We start from the raw sequence: 23329 nt of genomic DNA on the forward strand, positions 1-23329 counted from the left end.
GGCTTTTGGTTTTTTGTTTTTTTGTTTTTGGAGTTTCTTTCTTTTTTTTTTTTTTTTTTTTTTGTTTCGTTTCGTTTCGGGTTTTCTCTCTCTCTCTCTCTCTCTCTCTCTCTCTCTCTCTCTCTCTCTCTCTCTCTCTCTCTCTCTGCTACAAAGCGTCATGCATCTGTTTTCTTCAGATTCCTAGAAGGAGAGGTTCTTAAAACTCAGGACCAGAATCTAAAAGTGTTCTAGAGTTTCAGAAACTACAAGATTACAAAGCCTCCGCCCAAAAGTTATAAAAGCAATAGAGTTGTGGTTCCTGTAGAGCTGCATGAAGGTTGGGCCAGAGAGCTCCAGGGCCAGCCTCAGCTTCTGAGTCAACACTCATGCTCCTTGCTGCCTTGGGCATCGTAGATGCAGCTGCCTTAGAGTCACACGTGTTCCTTTCTGTAAGTAAGCCCAGCAGGCTCAGTTCACTTAGACGTGGGAGGGATTGCACCTTTGGATGGGTCTCCAATCTGGGGGAAACAGACCTTTGTCACATCCACCTGGGAATGTCCTCACACCAAATATCTGCAATGTTTTCTTTGCAGCTAATCATACTGCTTAGCTTGGCTTTTCACATGCAGTATGATCCCGATAGGGATATGTGAATGTGCCGTGGGGCCATGAGAAAGATCAGTGTGCTCTAAATTTGTTCTGGAAAGCTTTCTAAAGGGAGTTTTAAGAAAACTTCCCGCTTTAAGAGGTGAGTTTGGTTGGACTGGTTCCGTTTGGTAGAAGGTTTTCTTCTTCAGTCAGAAAAGCAGACTCGTCTTTTTAAAATCTGTCTTTGGATGTGTGCTCTGTGAGTGTGTTTAACGTACATGAAGAACTGCGTAGAGGAGGTTTACTTTTTATTCTAGCCCTGCTTTTCTGAGTGCTTCCCCTTGAACGTGAGCCTAGGGAGTTGCTTCTGAATGCTAGGTTTAAGTCTTCCAGGAGATTTTTCTTAACTGTTTTTTATAATACATAGTAAAGTCCATGTTATTCACATGCAGAATTTGCATAGTCTACTGAAATAAGATGTTGTCGTGGATTTGTATGTGTGTGTGTGTGTGTGTGTGTGTGTGTGTGTGTGTGTGTGTGTGTGTGAGCCTGTGTTATAGATCTTTTATGATTTACACACAGTGTAGAACTAAGGTCCAGGTAAACAGCAGGCAAGCAAGACAGTGCCATGAATTAACTGTATTAATATTTACTCTCACCAACAATAGGGTCATACAGAGGTTGAGATGTATGTTATAACCTGTCTTTCACCCAGCAGTGGTCATGTGCTTTGGCTTCAGAAAATCTATTAGTGTAACCTGTCCTGCTTGAGAATGCATTTTAAAAAAATTATGCAACTACCCTGATGAATCAGAAAAAAGCCTTTCAAGGTAGCTCAATTTCAAACCATGTTACAAATAGGAAACTTGGTTGTTTTAGATGAGAACTTCCTCAAATAGAACTCAACGAAAGATAGCAAGTGCTGTAACGTACACACCACTGTGGCCGTGGAGGTCAGAAGACAGTTTGCAGGAGTCAGTTCTCTCCTGCTCCTGTGGGTTCTAGAAATGAGCTCAGGACACCAGGCTCGGTGGCAAGGGGTTTTACTTCTCGAGGCATCTCTTTAGCTCTCCATGTATTATTTTAGTTTCTAAAATAAATTTACACTTAAATATTTCCCAGGAAGTGAAGGAAGTTATAAAATTATACTCTGTTTATGTTGAACCATCTCACATTTCTGTTGTTGTTAGCATGTCCATGTATTTTAATTAAAAATAAATATTGTTTATACATTATAAATTGTTATTGTCATAGACTACTTCTTCATTTAGCTTCTCATCTTGCATTCTTCCTTGCATTTCTGTTCTATCATGTAGGGAGGAACTTTTTTTTTCTTAGTAATGTCTGCCTATAATATTCTGAAAGTTTAAATCTTCCGGTGGCAGATTCTCAAAATCACATTTTCCCTTTTATTTTACTTTTATTCCGAGGGCTGTTTTTGCTGAGTGTAAGTCTGTGTTTTGGGGTCTTTGACATATTTAAAATGCATTCGTACTTTCAAGATGTTGATTTGTTCTCCTTTTATCTCCCTAAATTACTCTGCTCTTGCCCTAGTTTTTTCTCCAGAACATAGATGTCTCGAGGCCCACTGCCTTCGTTGCTCACCGATACTTAAGTCTGATCAAAAAATAAGATTAGTCAGCTTCTTTCAACTGTTCCTACAAGGAAGTTATGAGTTGGTCTAACAGTTTTTGAAATATAAATTCTTATGTGTAGATATATACAAACATGTGCCTTCAGTATATGCATTTTATTTTTAAAATTTATGTGTATAAGTGTTTTGTCTGTATGCCTGCTTGTACTGCTTGCACGTCCAGTGCCGGAAAGGAGGTATCAGAGTGCCAAGAACTAGGAGTGCAGATGTGGGTGCTGGGAATTGGACCCCAAGGACTTTGGAAGAGTAACAAGTGCTCTTAATCGGCGAGCCACTTCTCTGACCAGAAGAATTTCTTTGAGAATTTCATAGTGCATATATAGTGTATTTTTATCATAATCACTCCAACAACTTCTAACTCTTTTTGATCCCCCTCCCAGTTCCTCTTCCAACTTCATTTCCTGTTTTTAAATTTAGTTTTTCTGTTTTTTTTAATATGTTCCACCGAGTCCAACTGTCACAGATCACACACTCATGGTTGTGGAAACTTAGACCTATCAGGGGCCATACCCTTAAAGAAAACAAGACTCCTTTCCACAAAAAACTTGACTGTTAACTGCTCCCCAATTAGTAATATGGGTTGGTGAGACCTCCTTGTAGCCTGTTGATGTTGGCTGGCTACATAATTATGTATGTTTTCATGTATGTATGTATGAATGTATGTATCTATGTATGTATGTATTCTTTAAAAATAAATTCTCATGGCTAATATATAGAAATTCTAGTGGCAAACACATGGTAAACAGACCTACATGCAGGGACCCACGAACATAAAATAAAAATAAATTTTTAAAGGATTTTATAGCAGCATACACACACACACACACACACACACACACACACACACACTTATATACACACATTCACATAGAGAGAGATAGAGAGAGAGAGAGAGAGATAGAGAGAGAGAGAGAGAGAGAGAGATAGAGAGAGAGAGAGAGAGAGAGAGAGAGAGAGAGAGAGAGAGACTTTGTCCAAAACATGTAAATGGAGAGCAATGAAGAAAGACACCAAATATTGACCTCTGGTGCCCACATTCGTATGGATGTGCACATTAACACACACACACACACACACACACACACACACACACACTTACTCATAAAATGTGTACATAAAATGAAGTCTCATTCAATAATGAGAAGGAACACAGAACTGAAAAAATATGACAACAGTGATGAGTGTCCACAAGCATTTCACTGAAGATTGTGTCACGGGCTGCATTTTTGGACATATGCTCGGCACTCCAGAGACAGAAGCAAATGGGATTTGAAGCCATCCTGGTTGACATAGCAAGTTTCATGCTAACCAGGACTGTTTTGAGACGATTTGTCTCCAAAATACAAACAAAAGGGGATTGGAGAGGTGGATTAGCAGTTAAGAGCACTGACAGTTCTTCCAGAGCACACACAATGGCTCTCTGTAATTCCAATTGAAGAGGATTCAATGCCCTCTTCCTCCTCTGGGCACTGCAAACACATGATAAACAGACATACATGCAGGGACCCATGCACATAAAATAAAAATAAGTAGATCTCAAAAGGAAAAAGCACAAACAAATGAATATATATATATATATATATATATATATATATATATATATATATCCATTTATGTGAAACCCAGGAAAGTCAAATCTTGTTAAAAGCCAAAACTGAAATGCCTGTTTGTCTGGGACCAGATGTACAGTAGGCAGAAGGGAGGGTCATAGTTGCCTTGGAAACAGCATAAGTTTATGGATATTAATAAAGACTTTCTATCATTAGGGGTAATGATAACATGTTCAATATTGAGAGCAGTTGCTACACAGAGTGAGCATTTCTCAACATTCCTAGAACTGTGTATTTAAATGCATGTATGTTTATGATATGTAAATTTCAGCTTATCAAAATGTTACAATATTTAAAAAAAAAAAACCAAGGTAACTTGTAAGTGATAAGTTGAAAATACCTCCTTCCTGAGCAGCAGTCGTAATGACAGGAAAGGGAACATAAATATCAAAGACACTGACTTCCCTTAGAAACAAACGGCCTGGCGTGGCACGAGGAAGCAGGTAACCAAAGGGCAGCAACTGAACAGGAAAATACCTTTAGTTCTCTTTAGTTCTTTAGGACTTTAGTTCTCTTTCTTGTTCCTATCAGCTTACGTTCTCCCCTTGAGAGTTTAAGTGAAGTCCAGCAATGTCTCCAACTGTGAACACCAGTAACAGACCTATTGTGGGGTATCTGCCCGAGAAGACAGCTCAGTCACTGGCCTAAGCCAATAGAATGTCTATGAGCTGACCAGCAACGACACTGGGTGCTTGGGATCCCAGTGTAGCACTAAGCCTATCTCAGGATAAGCTTTTAAACACATAAACCGAGTTCTGGGTTGACATGCTTCAGTTCACAAGAGCAATTACCCAAATGCAGAACTATGGAAGCTGAAAAGCAAGATGGATACATTTAGAGATTTTGCCAAAACTCTGGACGTTGATGGATTAGGTGTTCTGTTTTCTTTTTGCCAGGTGGTGCTGTCCACGTGCTGACTTTTGCAGCCTGAATGGCTTTTCCGTCATGGAGTCAGTTGTGCTAAGGTCCGGGGCCCCGTCACATTCTTCCCTGGTCTTAGTGAATTAGTCAAATCATGAACTCAATCTGTTTTAGTTTAAAATGCCGGGGCCCCATTTCCTAATCCAATCAGAATGGGAATTAAAGGCCCGGGCAGTATTGCTAACTAGTTAGAAAGACAAGAGAAGAGAGTGGTACCAATTATCTGATCTATGTCTTTGACTCTTTCTCTTTTTGAGGTTTTTTTTTTTTTTCAGCCATGGCAAATTCTTCTTTTTTATTTATTCCTGATCAATTAGGATAGAAATAGCAGGTTTTTCCCCAAAGGCATACCTAGTTTTCGTTATCTTATAAGAAGTGAGTCTAAGCCTTTTCAATGCTGTAGGTTCATTTTTGGGTAAGGAAATCTAATTTGTTTTCATTCATAAATGGAAACTTTTAATACCTCCAGGTCCTGATGTATTTAGTTTGGAAAGCATCCAAAGAGGCACATTTAGTCAAACCATTAGTACATGTCTGCCAAGTAACTCAGAGGCTGTTATCCAGATTAATTGACCCATCAGGCAGAATAGCAAGCATCAGAATACAGAATACAGGGAAGAGCTGAGGAGAAGTCCTCTAACACTAATTTCCCCCCGTCACAGTGTTGTGTTACTCAGTGTCCTGACAGTCTGGTTACTTCTTATCCCTGGGTAGTGTGGCGCCAAGTGCCTAAGCGTAACAGAAATCCTGGTCGATTTCTGGCTAGGAATGATTACCTCTGTCCCCAGGGTCCCTTCCTATGGCATAGAGACTTAATCCCCAGGTTTTTTTTTCCTGTTTTCAAAGGCCAGAATCTTTCCTAATAATTTTTTCAGAAAGCCTCAGTTTTACAAACCCAACACTTGCAGTGAAAACTTCCTTGTTCCTGGCAATTAGAGGGCCCAGTTATACAGGATTGCATCATGGAGTCAATTGGGCTAAGGCCTGGATCATTGTTACACAATCAAAGCAGTTTTTCAATAACTGTGGATCCAGACACAACTTAAACTCATGGCGGTTTCATGCCACAGTGTGGTTTTGAGGGAGACGAGGGACTGGAGAAATATCTCAGCAGTTAAGAGTACTGACAGCTCTTCCAGAGGACGCAGGCTTGATTTCCAGCACTCCCACAGTGTCTCACAACTGTCAGTAACCCAAGTTTCTGAGACCGTAATTCCTTTTGCTGGTCTCCTCAGACACTTCACACATGTGGTCCACTCACATCCACACAAGCAAAACACCCATGCATGTACAGACTAAAAGATGAATTGAATAAAATGAAAAAGAGACTTCTAATGCCACCCATACTTGTATAATGCTTTAAACATTTTTATAAATACAATAACACCTCCCTGCCTGTTATTCAGTGTGCTGATGAAAAACTTAATTATGACTGAATGCAAAGTTAGGTTATTTGAAATGTTGATTATTGTACTTCAGTATGATTGAGTTTAGATATCACTCTCTATAGTTTATTTTATATGTTTGAAAATGTCATTTAGGGGGAAGAAGTCTTTGGGCTGCATTAAATAGCCAAAGATGGACCTGTTTCAGGACAAATAAGTCTTAGGACCTTCATGTTCCGGGATATTTTCATCACCTTATATGATCAAAACAAGGCAGCTGCTAAAGCCAGTATGTCATGGGTTAAAGAGAGAGAAGAAAGAAGGAAAGAGAGTCGACGGGGCAAGTCATATGATTCCTATAACCTGAATTATATTCACTGCAGAGAGTGAATATTATGGCTGTGCCCAATATTCACAGAAGCCAGGAAGTGTACTGGCTTCACTACACCCAGACATTAAGTTTATGTCACTAGTGATGGTAGGGACAAGATCTGCAGTCTGACTGAGGATGACCAGGCTTTAGGAGCCAAGAGTCAAGAAGAAAATCTACATATCTGGTAGGGGACATGGTTCACATAGACAGGGAGAAGAATCCACAGTGGTGACAAAGGGGAATTGACTTTGGAGACTCCTGTGAGCAGTGTAAACTCACTGTTTACACTGAGTTACTCTCTCCCGGAAGCAACTCTGTTTGCAGACTTCACTTATTTCTACGATGTAAGTGTAACCAAAGTGGCTGCTTAGTTTCAGCCAGGAAGAAAGGTGCACAATGTTGCTTATTGGCGGTCATGAGGCAGGGTGAGCCCATCTCTACCCTTGAGTATTTCCAGTGGAGACAGCCCGAGGGCATTTGGAGAGGCAGAGCTGTGTAGGCTGTAGGTGAGACACCCTGAGCTCTAAGCCTACGGAGAACTGTGCCCTGAGTTACTTCTCTTGCATGAATGTCCATTGGCCTATCGGGGAACAGCACAAAGGGAGATGGGGTGCGTCATGGCAAAGTAAACATGTTAGACTGAGGGAGCTCAGGATAGAAAACCCAGTGTTCACGCTCAAGATTAAACAACAGGGGTTTTTCAGATTTGGCAGACAGCATGGTGAGTACTAGAAGGTATCCATCCTGTGAGGGGTAGGGGTGAGAGGAGACAGACAATGATGGGGAAATACGGGAAAATAAGGCATATTCCAAGGTTGACGTGAATGTGGCGTCATACTCCTGTATTCCAACCTTCATAAACAGTTAAGTTACCCACTCTGTTGACTTTCCTCATCTTCTAGATACATATGGGTAAGTATTCAATATCTTTACATTCATCAACATGCAGAATAAATATATATTTAATGAAAACCCAGCTTGGAAATCTAAGAGTCAAAACTGTAGCTTTTTTCCGAGTTGATAAAATTCGGTCTATGTGCACGCACTGCTTTCTAGGTGGGAAAGCCTGGGTAAGAATGGGTATGGTGACTCATGCATCATGACCCTCACCTAAAAGTCAGAAAGATTAGGTGAGTCTTAGGGCAGGGAAGGGGGGAGCGGTGGTGGTAGTCGACTGACACGTTACCTTACTAGACATGCTACTAGAAAATATGATATCTTAGTGGGTAAAAATGGAAGTTGGTTTGAAAGCACAGACTATGCCTTTTTTTTTTCTTTTGACAATTATTCATCCCGCAGGCATTATTCTTGTCAGTGACACAGGAGCACAAGATATACAATGCTGAGACAGGCACGGTTCCAACACTTTATACATGGACAGGTTCTAGTTCTCAGGGAAGTCGTTTAGTATTGAATGCACGGTATAGTCGGTGACACAGACTACAGCAGCCGTGGTGTCTTGCCTCCTGGTTTCATTCACTTTCATCTCGAGGTCATCAGACACAAAATTCAGCCCTTCTAGAATTGGGAGGTCGCAGTCGGTCATTAGAGAGTGGTGTACTGTTAGCTGCAGCCAGCCGTTGTATCTCAATTAGAACATTTGACTAGCTCGAAGCTGACTTTCCCCTCTAGGCTCTGATACTGAAGTTCGGGGGTGGGGGGAGGTCAAAGTCTTTATTCCAAAAAGCCAGGTTCAGTCACCCGCCCTTGAGAAGCCAATTTTAAAAGCCAAATGATCGTCGTTAGGCATCCAAGGAGATGTATTTGAGGCAAATATGCTGAAAAGAGGAGACTAAAGTTTAAATGGCACTGTGGAAATGCATACCTAAGCATTCCCACTCGAGGTGTGGCAGTGCCAGCTGTTGACCTGCCACTCTCCCTACAAGGCCTTAAACCTCCTTCTGAGAGAGAGCAGTCCTCTGCTCATATTGTCCTGGGTTTTTCTTCTTACAGCATGAGATTCTTGGGAAAATTCTCTGAACGTCTGTTGCTTTAATAGTCTGATAGCTAGGGGTTGGGGATTTAGCTCAGTGGTAGAGCGCTTGCCTAGGAAGCGCAAGGCCTTGGGTTCGGTCCCCAGCTCCGAAAAAAAGAACAAAAAAAAAAAAAAAAAAAAAAAGTCTGATAGCTAAAGTGTCTCTTTAGAATATATTCATTTCTTCCTGGTCAATTATGTTCGGGTTTCTGCCTGAGAGTTATTTGGTTTTGCTCTGTACCAGTAAGATACAAACAGAATCCTTTCAGAACCTATTGAGTTAATTCACCCATGCAGAAGCTTTTCGGACAGTCTAAAATTCACTGTACTTTAGATTTAAAAACAAACAAACAAAAAAACAGAGTAGGGTCTCTACACACTGCATTTTTTTTCATGTTATATGAATTTTTCCCTTTTTTATTGGATTTTTTAACTTACATTCCAAATGTTATTTTCTTTTCAGGTTTCCCAAACATAAGCCCCCTATCCCACCCCCTCCCCTTCTTCTATAAGGATGTTCCCTCCCCATCCACCCTCCCTTCCCACCCTCTGACATTCCCCTACACTTAGGGTTCAACCTTGGCAGGACCAAGGGCTTCTCCTTCCACTGGTGCCCAGAAAGGCCATTCTCTGCTACATATGCAGCTAGAGCTATGGGTCTGTCCATGTGTACTCTTTGGGTAGTGGTTTAATCCCTGGGAGCTCTGGTTGGTTGGCACTGTTGTTCTTAGGGGGTTGCAAGCCCTTTCAGCTCCTTCAATCCTTTCTCTAATTCCTCCAATGGGGGTCCCATTCTCAGTTCAATGGTTTGCTGCTAGCATTCGCTTCTCTATTTGACATGTTCTGGCTTGTTTCTCAGGAGACATCTATATCCGGTTCCTGTCAGCATGCACTTCTTAGCTCCATCCATCTTATCTAGTTTTGGTGGCTGTATATATTTGGACAACATGTGGGGCAGGCTCTGAATGGCCATTCCTTCAGTCTCTGCTCTAAACTTTGCCTCCTTATCCCCTCCTATGGATTCCCCCTTTTAAGAAGGAGTGAAGCATCTGCATTTTGGTCATCCTTCTTCTTGAGCTTCGTGTGGTCTGTGGATTGTATCTTGGGTAATTCAGCTTTTGGGCTAATATCGACTTATCAGTGAGGACATACCATGTGTGTTTTTCTGTGATTGGGTTACCTCACTCAGGATGATATTTTCTAGTTCAATCCATTTCCCTATGAATTTCATAAAGTCATTGTTTTTGATAGCTGAGTAGTACTCCATTGTGTAGATGTACCACATTTTCTGTATCCATTCCTTGTTGAAGGACATCTGGGTTCTTTCCAGCTTCTGGCTATTATAAATAAGACTGCTATGAACATAGTGGAGCATGTGTCTTGGCTGTATGTTGGAGCATCTTTTGGGTATATGCCCAGGAGAGGTATAGCTGGGTCTTCAAGTAGTAGAATGTCCAATTTTCTGAGGAATCTCCGGATTGATTTATTTCTGGTCTCCATGAACGCCTGGAAAAGGGCAACTCAGAGGAACACTAGCTATCAGTCTCACACCCTCCTCCCCACCCAACACCCTTCTGGCCACTTCTCTTCCCCTTTCTTCACATGACCTTATTAAATTTGCCTTTTGGCAGAGTAATTTAGACTCCATCCCCCCAAAAACAATCTCCACTTCAAGATTTATACTTAGCATTCAGCCTAACAAGAGTCACTACAGGACTAACTTTGTTTAAAGATTACTTCAGTAACATAAGCGTATACTTAAGGTCCCATCAATATCCCACCCAAAAGAGAAACCTGCTGGCTTATTAATTTTTCTGCTTCTCATTGGGATTGTGGTGTGAAAGTGGGGTGTTTCTAGAGGAAACAAATACAGGGAGATAACATGGGGGGAGACATCTGACTGCCATTTCAGGGTTGAGGATGAAGAAGAGAGCTTTCAGATCAACGCCTGAGTAAGAAACGGCGAACAGGAAAGACAAAGGGGTTGCTCACTAAGACAAGGAAGGACATAGAAGGTGGCTCACAGAAGACAATCAGGTCTGAAGGCAACTCACAAGCTCCCGTGAAACAGTACCTGTGAAACGGTACACGCTGAGGCTCTCCCATCTCACCTGGGGCCTTCTCTTGTGCTCTCTCCTAGGATGTGGATCATGTTCTCCACTATCATGCGTCAGAAGAGGCTGCTAATATTCACATCGTTTTTAGTGGTTATCTGGGTAATATTTGTAATCTCCCAAAATTCTGCAAAGGTAGGGACATGCTCTCCCACGTTGACCAGAAGCTGCACCCTCAGAATCCTTCACCCAATCTCCCATTCTAACTCAGTTTCCTTCTCCCTTATTGACCTGTGGTGAGGACGGGGCATTGTCTCTACTTCCTCACTTCCCGTTCATCCTCAGAGCCTTATAATCAAACTTCTACCTCTCACAGGCACCCCAAATGCCTTGTTAAGGCCACCAACTGCCATATCACTAAATAAGTGTTTGTCACTAAGTCTGGATGCATATCTGCTTGACTATCTAATCCAGCCTGCTCTGACCTTTGCCATTAGTAACCAGTGTGCCCTGCAGTTTCTAGATATTAAGCAATGATTAGAAAAGGCTTACCACTGGAAGTTTATATAGGAATTCAGCTATGTTCTGTTGTGTTTCTCTTTGTGGCATTTCTGTATTTGAATATCAGATGTGTGTAATCCCATCACTCAGGAGACTGAAACAGCCGGATTGTGACTTCAAGGCCAAATTACAATCAGATAAGTTAGAATACGAGGGTATTTTAAAATATATGTTAAATTGCACTATTTTCTTTCTGAATCCACCTCTGTAATTCTAAATTAACCCATAGTAGATACATTCATGAATTCCTATACATATATAGATTTCATTATTCCATGTTTATATAAGCATGTCTATATAAAAACATGTAATAACATTTTGGAGAGAAAGAATTTAAAAGCCATGTTCATGGGAGAGGAAAGCCTTGCCCTTCTCAATATCATACTAATCAAGTTTTAGAATAAAAGGCATCATAAAACCAATCGTTCAGTTTTCCTCATTTTTTCATATTATGTAATTGGACTAGCCATCAGACATATTCAGCCAGTGGGAAACTAACAAAAGTCAGTCACAGGCTGCAACAGATATAGGCAGAAGAAGCGCAAACTCACTTCATCAATTCTTAGTCTCCAAGGTCTTACTTTAAAATGAATATATTTCTGTAAAACTCTAACTCATTTCGAGTAAAAATGGCTGGGAGCAGGGTCCTCTTTAAAGGGCACCACATTCCTTGTCATTCCAGCTATGGACCACTCTAAACACATCCACATCCTTCAATCCCTGGACCACATCCACGAAGTCCTCACCTCCTGAAATTCCAATGAACCAGTCAACGTTACCAACAGAGACCAAGCTAAGAGAGGAGATCCCTAAGATGACAGGCCACCAAGAAGACAAGTCACCAACAGAGACAGAGCTGAAAGTCAGGGAGATCCTGGAGAAGCTAGATGGACAGATCCCTCCCAGACCCTTCGCCCACCTCAACAACACCACAAGTGCCACACACAGCACAGCCACCATCCTCAACCCTCAGGATACATACTGTGTAGGGGACCAGCTGGATGTCTTGCTGGCGGCCAAGGACTATTTTGGTCACAGGAAGGAATATGGTGGGGATTTCCTGAGGGCCAGGATGTCCTCCCCAGCCTTGAAGGCAGGAGCTTCTGGAAAGGTGACAGACTTCAACAATGGCACCTACCTCATCAGCTTCACTCTGTTCTGGGAGGGCCAGGTCTCCCTGTCTATCCTGCTCATGCACCCCAGTGAAGGGGTGTCAGCTCTCTGGAGAGCAAGGAACCAAGGCTATGGTAGAATTGCCTTCAAAGGGACTTTTGTTAATGGCACATCCAAGGTCACAGCTGAATGTGGCCTGATCCTGAACTCAAGCAGTGAGCTCTGCAAATACCTGTACCGTGGTGGCGAGGAAGTCTTCTACTGCGTGAAGCCTCAACACATGCCCTGTGAGGCCCTGACCTACGTGTGTACCAGTCACCAAGATGTTTCTTATCTCACTGCCAAAGAAAAAAACCTTTTTCAGAAGTGAGTATATTCTCAGTACAGTGAGATCTCCCCAGGCAGAGCCTCACTGCCAATCTCAATACTGAGCAAGACCCTGTGGTGCTTCCTCCACTCAAGACTCTGGTAAGACCTGTGTTGTCTTTACTGGACCCCTGTCCGTGCCACGCTTGGCTTTCTTACTGACATACTCAACAAAAGGGGTTGCCCAAAAAAGAGTAACCAAAAAACAAGTATCTGCCTCTGCTCCTCCTGACAACCGATGTCAATTAGTCAGGTTATGTAATTTTACTATAGATCTAGGTCTTTCAAAATATCTTCCAAAGGAAACTATCCTGCTGTGGTTCAGAGATGTCTCAAGCTCTCCCTTAAAAAAAGATTTGATGGCGTCATGATCCCCCACCTCCTCCATCACAGCCGGAACGGTTTGCCTCTTAACAAACTTTTGTTGATCCACTCACCACCAAGCCTTGTGCTACTGTCAAGTTCAGAGTGTCCGTCTTCAATGCTCATTTCACTGTAATTACTGTGACAGTGGGACTCAGTCTTGTTTGTCATACTCTACTCTGGTTCTTTCTTAGCCTTTCTATCCCCATCTGCTCCCTCTCTCCATCCCTTATCCCCTGCCCCTCCCTCTCCCTCTCCCTTCCCCTCTTCCTCTCCCCCTCCCTCTCTCCCTCCTTTACCTACCACAGCAGGTTTTATTTATTTATTCAGCAAGCACAGTTGAAGTTTATTCCAGGCCAAGTGTTTAGTGCTCCAACCACAAAGCTTAGCTCTGCTCTCTCCTCCGCAACCTGAGCAATCCTGCTAAGAGGTCAGCTCCTACCAGTCAACAGCTCCTCTCCTGAGCAGATTTGGCTCATGGGCCCTTCTTTGGGTAGAAGAGTCCTCCATCCTCTTCAAGTTGTGGCCTAGCAATTCCTGGAAGCCCTCAGCTGCACAGGCTCCTCAAACCTAGTTGTCAGCATGCCTCCTCCTGTCAACCAAGGCTGTAGCCATGCCCCCGAGACACCTATCAGTTGCAATCCTTTTTGTTTTCATTCAGCCAAAAAACTATACCCTCCCCAAACAGTGTACACACACACACACACACACTCACACACACTCACACACATACACATATTCACACATACATACACATGCTCATACACATTCACGCACTCACTCACATACACTCATACACACTCACACTCACACACAGTCACATACACACAATCACACTCACACACCACACACTCTCATACACACACACTCACATATACATGCTCACACACACAATAACTCACATATACACTCACACACTCACATATACACACTCATATACAATCACACATATACACACACATACACACACTCACATACACTCATATATATATATACACACACACTCATATACACTCACACACTCACGTATATACACACTCACATACACTCAGACATATACACACATACACACACTCATACTCACACGTACACACACATACACACACTCATGCACTCATACACACTCATGTATACACATACACACACACACACACACACACACACCACATTTCATTTAAAATAAAAAGATAGATAGTTCCTCAGAGACTCCATTCTTAGCAGTTTTCAAAGTCAAGGTTAGAATCATTTCTCCTTAAGCTTTCAGACAAATGATTGGTAAGAGTAAACACCACACATGGAAAAATTGCACACTGCAGAATCTTACCTAGCATCCAAGTCTGAGCTCCTGGTGTGATGTGCCCATGCCCCTTCTGAGGGAGTCAGAGCACAGCTAGGTTTCTGTTCCTTCTCTTTTATTTCTGATTATGAAACTCACCTAACCTTTCCCTACCCACTAACTACCCCCATGTTCACAGCATGCATTAGATCATGCAGCAAACTGAACTCTATCTTCTACCAATCATTGAGATAGGTATTAAGGTGAGAGAGTGACCCAGCAAATGGACTACCTTCCTACAGATAACTTTGCCTTGTGTAAAACAAGTCTGGGTTAAAAAGAGAACTCGAAGGTGAAATAGCAGGCAGTAGGACTGAAATGGGAAGTCGGGTCCCTGCGGTCTGTGTGCTACCATAGAAGTCTAGGCTCCTCGAGCAAATGATGGGAGAGTGATTGACTTTAAATAACAGCAGGTGAACATCTGCAGTGGGAGAGGATGCTGTGTCCTTGTGTTGAAGAACTTAGATGTTCTTAAACCAAGACAAGAAGAACCATCATAATTTAAGGATAAGATTATCTGACTTTGAGTAGATGATGTGGAAGCTAGTTTTTGCTTTTATGATTTTATGATTATTTTAAAATTTTATGTTTTACATTTTACATCCCGCTCACTGCCCCCCTCCTGGTCACCCCCTCCCACAGTCCTTCCCCCCACCCTCTCCCCCTCTCCTCTGGGCAGGTAGGGGCCCTCCTGGGTATTCCCCAACTCTGACACTTCAAGTCTCTATGAGGCTAAGGGCTTCCTCTCCCACTGAGGCCAGATAAGGCAGCCCAACTGGAAGAACATATCCTTCATACAGGCAAAAGCTTTAGGGATAGCCACTGCTCCCATTGGTCAGGAACCACATGAAGGTCAGGCTGTATATCTGCTTCATGTGTGTGGAGAGGCCTAGGTCCAGCCCATGTATGTTCTTTGGATGGTGGTTCAATCTCTGAAAGCCCCAAGGGTCCAGGTTAGTTGACTCTGTTGGTCTTCCTGTGGCGTTCCTATCCCCTTAGGGATTGCAATCCTTCCTCCTATTCTTCCATAAGAGTCTCCAAGCTCCAAGTTTGACTGTGGGTGTATGCCTGTCTGAGTCAGTTGGTGGATGGAGCCTCTCAGAGGACAGCCATGCTAGACTCCTGTCTGCAAGCATAACAGAGTATCATGACTGATGACTGCATGTGGCAAATGCCCTGGACTCCCGAGACTTCAGTAGGGTAGAAAATACTCCAAAATCCTACCTCTTTTATAATAGTTCAGTGACCTTTGAAATAATACTTCCTACTCATATTAGCTGAAATTTAAAATGGACCCTTGCTTCCCTTACAAGCTGCTGATTCGTGCTGCCTATGTTCTATAACACGTAACAGGCTAATCTGTCATTTTGTCATTTTGAAGGTCCAACATAGGAGTTGAAATGATGAAGCACCCTAAGTATATCGTTGTCTCCCAGTGCAACAGTAAGTCCCTTCTATCCTGCACTAGCTCCTTCCTTTTCTTCTCTCTTCCCTTCTTTTTTTCAACAGGGTCTAACTGTGTACCCTGGACTGGTCTCAAACTCAGAGATCCACCTGCCTCTTTCTCCTGAGCGCTGGGATTAAAGGTGTGTTCAACCCAATGGGAGGTACTTCTTGATTCTTGGAAGGTTTGTTCCGTGTCAATTGCAATTATCTAGACTATAATTCCCAATAAATACTGCAGATACTGAACAGGCTGTACATTAAAGAGAGAAACCAATTAATCAGGTTCCATATTCTTGATTCGAAGGTGAAAAATAACAATTCACCTAGGAATTCATATCCCTGTGTCCTAGCTACTGTGCAGGTGTCATTGATAGATACTGGTAGCTTTGTCCTTGTAGGTGTAGTTTCAGAATGTCCCTTAGCATAACCTCTAACTTAGTTACAGCACTTATCAAATTTGTATGGTATCTCCATCTTATTAAGTGTTCGATGGCAAGCACAAAGCAACATTACACCAGGAAGAATATTTTTATAGTACCTTATCTCCAAAAGAAACTCCCACAAAGCCCACTTTACCTTATCAATCACACCGATACACTTGGCAACGCATAAGGATTCATTGCCAGTATTCATTCATTTATTCAATAAATAATTATTGAGAGTCTGGCAGACAATGAGGCATTCTGGGAAAATGGAGAAAAAATAAAGGTTTGGAAAGCTAGTGATGTAAAACCCATTCAGTCTACTGACTGTGAGGAAGCCACACACAGAACTTCCATTCCAGTTAGTGTTTGACTAACCTGGAAAGATGTCTACAGTCAGAGAATGGGAGCGGAGACTCAGAATCTCATGAAAGGCATGGGAGAGTAGCCAGCTTTAAGCAAGAATCACGCATGGGATCAGTTAACTTTGAGTAAATTCCAGTTGCCTCTGTAGCTGTGACTGGAATGAAGGGGAACTACCACGTGACATGGTCACTAACAAAGTACTCCTCGCCAGAGTCGCTGAGGTGTAGGGTGCTACCCTGGGGTTCTTCATCAATACTTTTGATTAGATAAACTCTAGTAATGAGCAAAATTGTCATGAACCATTTTTAATAGGCCAGTCAGGAAGACATATTGTAGAAGGTAACCAAGGAGGAGGCTAGAAGCCTAGCGAAAGCTCAAATCACTGTCGTTCTAGAAGATTTCACTGGTTTCTTTATCTGTTTGTCCTTAGAGGTTTAAACCCACAATCCAAATGAGGAAGAAAGAGCTTTAAAGAGTGGTCTTCATCCACAACTTAACAACTACGTGTAACCTAGAAGATCCTTGTAGGTGTTACCATGGGGTACGGTGTGTATAAACAGAAAAACAGTACACTGCATCTGGATAGAGTGACGTATCATTGAAAAGATACTCACTTCTCTGCAATCGCTTCTTGCCACTGTAATGAAGTGAGGTAAAATGAGGGGGAAATGTTCTGTCTGCATTTGCTGTTTCACGTGCTTACCATCAGCCTCACTGACCTCACTCCAGCCCCAGCTGGCTCTATCTTTCTGGCTCAAGAGAAGCATGTCCCTGTGCCCCCTACAGCTTCTAAAGGCTCCCACAACCCTTGTAGCCAACTCCCGAAACCACGACCGTGTCAAATAGTCATGTTCCTCTCATCTGTCTGCCTCCGTCTCCACTGATGAGATGGGGTTGGCCTTCCACCCATATAATACAGAATACCTTCTTCATCCCACGCTCACAAACCCAGTTACAGCTGGAAAAGTCCTCTTGCCGTAGAAAAGACATAGTCACAAGTTTGAGGAACTGGGAGCCTGGAAATTTTCAGGGACAACACCTTGTAACCATGAGTATGCCTTCTGCAATCTCTAAAGTAATTAAAAATATGGTAGAATCACGTATGATTGGACACGTATTGCTCAAGATGTGAGCTAACCATGAAATAACGAGCTGATCTAAGGAAATGATGTCCTGGCATACAGGTTTATACATGATATGCCTTGTAGTCAGCTTGCAGGGATGCCCCGTTGATAGTAAGTTACCATCCGAATAAACCTACAGATTGTCTCCTTGGTGCATTATCAAAGTAGGGGATATTTGGTAATGACAGGCCTGAAGTGTCCACACTTGCAGTGCTCAGCTGTTCTGGATACAATGCTGCCTTCTAGAAGACCAACTGTGTCACAACAAAATAGCTATATAGTTAGTGGCATAGGAGGAAATCCCATTTGGCAACTCAACTACTAAGACTTGAGAGTTTATTCTAGGTATAGTTTATAATTCTGCTGCCAACACCACGTTGCCACTTTGCCCATGGGTTATTCATAAGAGCTGCCCCTGGGGAATTGGCTTCAGGACCCACCTTGGATACCTAAACCTGTAGATGCCTGAACTTCTTGAATAAAATGGCTAGCATTTGTACATAGCCGATGCACATCGTCTTCTGGGCCTTAATCAGTACTAAGTACCTCTAATACTCACTACAATGTAAAGGCTGTGTGAGTAGCCCCAATAGGGTATTGGTGAGGGATTGCTGAGGAGGGAAAAAAAGTATTACCTGCTCAGTGCAGATGAGTGTTTTTCCTGAATATCTTGCATGCATGATTGTTTCAATCCGTGAATACAGAATGTATAGGTACGGCAGGCTAAGCAAGGACCAGTGAGATGGCTCAGCAGGGAAAGACATTTGTCACCAAGCCTTACAACCTAACTTTGACTCCCAGGACCAACATAGTAGAAGGAAAAAAACTGACTCCTGCAAGTTGTCCACTGACCTCCACAGGTGGGCCACACCAAGGCACACATGCACATATACACACACGCGCGCGCGCGCACACACACACACACACACACACACACACACATACACACACACTAAATAAATGCAACTTTTTAAATGTCCCAGAGAGCTAACCATAAAGTCCAACCATTTAATAATGGCTCTGTTTTGAGGACATGGCCAGAAATAGTAAGGTCCTTGAAGGAAGGACTTCATGAGGACAGTAAGCAGAGAGATGGCAAGTCCCTAATATCTACTCCTTGTTTGGTAATAGAAACCATTATTCCAGCCCGGCTCATGGTCAGTCTAACAGCTACTGATTTCTGTGGCTAACCTTTGTCTAGGAGCATGAATAGAATCAATACATGAACATTCTAGGCCCTGTGTTTAAAAGTGACTTCCCTTCCTCTACTATTCCTTTCCTTCCCCCTGGCTGAACTGCAGATAAAATGTGAGAAAGGAAAAAGCCCCATTAGACCTGGGAGGAAGCCATGTTAGAAAGAGCAGAATAACAAGATGAAAGGAACCCCAGGCCCCAACACTGTACAATGTGTTAGCCCAGGCCTTTTCGCTCAGAAACTATTCTTTGAAGAGGAAATCATTTCTACCTGTAAACCATGCTTGCCCGCCCTTTTTATGGCATTCCTATCTAACACTTGAATTGGCATTAGTGCAGAGATGTGACGATAAGCTATGAGATTAAAAATATACCTGGGTGCTAGAATGCTTGGTTGCCGTGAGTGACGCCAGAGGGAGCCAGCCCTAGCACTGTTACTGGCTCAGGGGGAGTATAGCAACATGGACAGCATGGTACGAAAGTATGGCACGAGCATGCCACACCATGACAAATACCAGATGTCCTGCCACCAGGATGTCTAGGAAGATGGAGAGTGACAGAGGTGTCATGACAGTGGGGCCTGAGAGAGCAATTCAGAATACTGCTAGTCCATGTGAGGTGCAGTTTGTCCCTTTTAGCCAAGTCCCACTAAGACATTGTTGAGCTGAGCATTTCACCCCAAAATGTTTAAATGGACTCATACTGTTAAGCATTGAGTACCATGCCCTTGTTAATATTATTCCACCGAAGAAACGGAGGCAGGGGGATTACTGATAAGGACACCAACTGGCAGGCCACGTAACATTACTCAGATTGAAAACTCTGGTCACCAAAGAACCAATGGGAATGACAAGGAAAGAAAAATTATACCACTTTGAGCTAATGATCATATTTGGGAGAAAGCAAACAGAAGGGAAGTGCGATGAACCAGAATCACTCAAAAGATTGATTTGAGTGTTTTTCACTTGTTTGCTTGTAAGAATAAATAATGTTCACTGTTTTTTTTATTATTACTATTACAGAGAGAAAGGGAGCCCAGTGTGGTGGTGCTTTTTTTTTTCCCCATTAACTTATTTATTTATTCACTTTACATCCCAGTTTCATATCCCTCTCAGTTTTCTGAGAAATCACTAAATTGATTTCCAGAGTGTGTGTACAAGTTTGCAGCCCACCAGCAATGGAGGAGTGTTCCCCTTGCTCCACATCCTTGCCAGCATGTGCTATCTCTTGAGTTTTTGGTCTAGCCATTCTGGTGGGTGTAAGGTAGAACCTCAGAGTTGTTTTGATTTGCATGTCCCTAATGACTAACATTTCTTTAGTGTTTCTTGGCCATTGGAGATCCCTCTGTTGAGAATTCTCTGTTTAGCTCTGTCCCCCATTTTTTAATTGGGTTATTTAGGTTGTTAGTGTCTAACTTCTTGATAAAACGTCTCTATGGGATGTAGGATTAGCGACGTTATTCTTCCATTCTGCCAGCTGCCATCTTCTCCTTTTGACAGTGCCCTTTGCCTTACAGAGATTTTCAGTTTCATGAGGTCCCATTTATTAATTGTTGATCTTAGTGCCCGAGCAACAGGTGTTCTGTTCAGGAAGTTGTCTCCTCTACCAGTGAGTTCAAGGTTATTCCCTAGTTTCTCTTCTATTAGATTTAGTGTATCTGATTTTAAGTTGAGGTTTTTGGTCCACTTGGACTTGAGTTTTGTGCATGGTTATAAATATGGGTCTATATGCATTCTTCTATATACAGACATCCAGTTGGATCAATGCCACTTGTTGAAGATGCGCTCCCTTTTCCATTGTATGGTTTTGGCTTCTTTGTCAAAAAGCAAGTGTTTGTATGTGTGTGGATTTATTCCTTGGTCTTTGGTTCAATTCCATTGATCAACCTGTCTGTTTCTATACCAATCCCACGTAGTTTTTATACTTTTGCCTTGTAATACAGCTTGAAATCAGGGATGGTGGTTCTTTCAGAAGTTCTCTGATTATACAAGAGTGTTTTAGCTATTCTGTTTTTTTTTTTTCATATGACGTTGAGAATTGTCCTTTCAAGGCCTGTAAGGAATTGTGTTGGAATTTTGATGGGAGTTGCATTGAATCTGTAGGTGGTACACTATTTTAATCTCAGCATTCAAGAGCAGAGGTGGTCAAATCTCTGTATTCAAAGCTATCCTGGTCTACAGAGTGAGTTCCAGACAAGCCAAGAACCCTGTCTAAAAAAAAAAAAAAAAAAAAAGAGTTGGAGTAAGTTGGAGAACCAAAACATAACTAGCAGCGAAAAATAAAATAACAGGAAAAAGGGGGAGGGGAACTAAGGGAGGAAGCTGAGTGCCTGGCTCGCCCCATTAGAACCATTTTCCACCAATATCTGTTACCAGAGAGTGAAAACGGGAGAAAGAGATGTGAGATCGGAATGGAGATTCCCACACCTAGCGGTTACACTTTACAAGGAAGGTGGGTATCAGCCCAGTGTACCCAGCGCCTGTTAACCTCAAGTCAGATAAATGACTGCTTAAAAGGAAAGCTCATTTACCTCCTGGGAGACTCCACGCTTCGCCAATGGATCGAATATCTTCCCAAGGTTGCAAAAAGTAAGTGGCTACCTTTCTATTCTTCCAGAAACCCAAGCTGGCCCTACGATGCTTTGATGTGGTTTCCCCTCCTTGCCTAGGCTGCTTGGCTTTTCGTTTTGCTGCCTGGGTTTGAGTCTTTCTAGTTATATTTTAGTCTCCACATAAATGTTGTTCTTCCTTTTAACATGTATTCATTAACTTCCGGTTGAAGACCTCTTCTGTTTTCTTTCCAGCGTTGAGACCTTTTGACCTTCACGGGACTGGGCTATATAAGAAACATTTGATTTTGGATGCTGAGAGGCACACTCTGGTTGAATGGAAGAAACACAGTCACCCTTTCATCACTGTCCAGCTCTACTCTGTGATAGATGATGGCTATATCCCTCAGGAAATTGACCGCTTGCCGGGCGACAAAGACACTGTCATAGTCATTACCGTGGGCCAGCACTTCAGACCCTTTCCCATGGAACTTTTTGTTCACCGAGTCATCAACATCCAAAAGGCTATTGGACGGCTCTTCCTCAGAAGCCCTGATACTAAAGTCATCATTAAGATGGAGAATATTAGGGAGAGGAACCTAGATACAGAGAAATTCGGAGACTTCCATGGTTATGTTCAGTATCTAACCACAAAGGAGATTTTCAAAGACCTTCATGTGGGTACCATTGATGCCTGGGACATGACCATCGCACATGGTACCAATGTCCTCCATCCACCTGCTGCAGTGATTGGAAACCAGATTGACGTGTTTTTAAACTACATTTGCTGAAGAAGCATCACTAGGAGCCCAGCGCTCCCAGCCATACCACGTGATCCATCAGTGAAGTTTTGTTCAATGTAGGATTAAAAAAAACAAACAAACAAATTTAAAAGAATCTGTCATGGGATAGAGGCGAGACTAAGCTGAGAGGGTGTCTGCTCAGTATGCACGAAGCTGGGGTTCAACCTTCAGCACCACATAAGCAGGGCACAGTGGCACGTGCTTGTAATTCCAAGACTCGGGAAGATCAGAAGTGAAGGTCATCTTTGTTATATAGTCAGGTCCAGTAGAGCCTGGGCTTCATGGGAGCATTCCTTGATTAAAAATAATCATCATGATCGTGACGGGAGACATATCTAAAAACAGTGACTACAGAGACGAAATATAAAGCCAAAACCACCAAGTGCAAAGGACCATCCTAGAACATTCTCTGTCTGTCTCTGGGATGATAAAAGCCTTTATTTGTTAGGCAAGCATGAGCAAGCCTGATCTCTGTTAATCTTGGCTAAACCAAAAGACAGGAAGTATCCAAGAGAGCAGCATGCCTTTGCCATCATGCTCTAAGACTTTTTTATTTTAAAAAAGACAAACAAACAAACAAACAAACAAAAAACCCACACCTTTTCTGCAAAAGAACAGAAAGTAAGTATCCTAGGTTTGGAGGACCACATATTTACCTCTGTCACCACTATTCCATTCTGCCACCAAGGCACAAAACAAGACAAACATGTAAGCAAATAAAAATGTTCTTGTTTTTGTTTTAAAAAAAAAAACCTAGTAATAAACACCGAAAATTGAATTTTATTTAATGCATGCGTGTCAGAAAATGTTATCATTCCTTTCATTTTCCCCAGCTATTTTTAAAAAGCAGAAGCCATTCCTGGACTAGAGTAACCAATAAATAAATAAATAAATAAATAAATAAATAAATAAATAAATAAATAAATAAATAAATAAATAAATAAATAATGAATAGGCACAGTTAAACGCCCAGAGACTGACATGCTCAGCCTCGGGGCCATGATTTGCAGATACCTGATTTGAAACAAATGAACAGCAACAACAAAATGGGAAAATTCAAACAAAAATTCCTCAAAAGATAATGAGGAAAACACTGTCAAACTAAAAACAGGGGGAGACTCCAGTCACTGAAAAACTAATCAATC

General features: G+C 42.2%; 1 protein-coding gene across 3 annotated transcripts; it reads left to right on the forward strand.

Annotated features, from left to right (window-relative positions):
• Nucleotides 1-305: 305 nt before the first annotated feature.
• Nxpe1 (neurexophilin and PC-esterase domain family, member 1) lies at nt 306-22967 on the forward strand. 3 transcript variants are annotated; one of them, XR_015626896.1, is made up of 7 exons: nt 306-431; nt 10629-10737; nt 11786-12582; nt 15663-15724; nt 16946-17167; nt 21209-21421; nt 21637-22967. XR_015626896.1 is itself a non-coding variant. In NM_001436550.1 (6 exon segments), coding segments are annotated over 5 exon segments (1716 nt in total). In that variant the 5' UTR covers nt 306-431; nt 10629; the 3' UTR covers nt 22173-22967.
• The last annotated feature ends 362 nt before the right edge of the window (nt 22968-23329 follow it).

The sequence above is a fragment of the Rattus norvegicus genome, chromosome 8 (assembly GCF_021556685.1).
Source record: "Rattus norvegicus strain SHRSP/BbbUtx chromosome 8, alternate assembly SHRSP_T2T, whole genome shotgun sequence".
NCBI classification, from domain to species: Eukaryota; Metazoa; Chordata; class Mammalia; order Rodentia; family Muridae; genus Rattus; species Rattus norvegicus.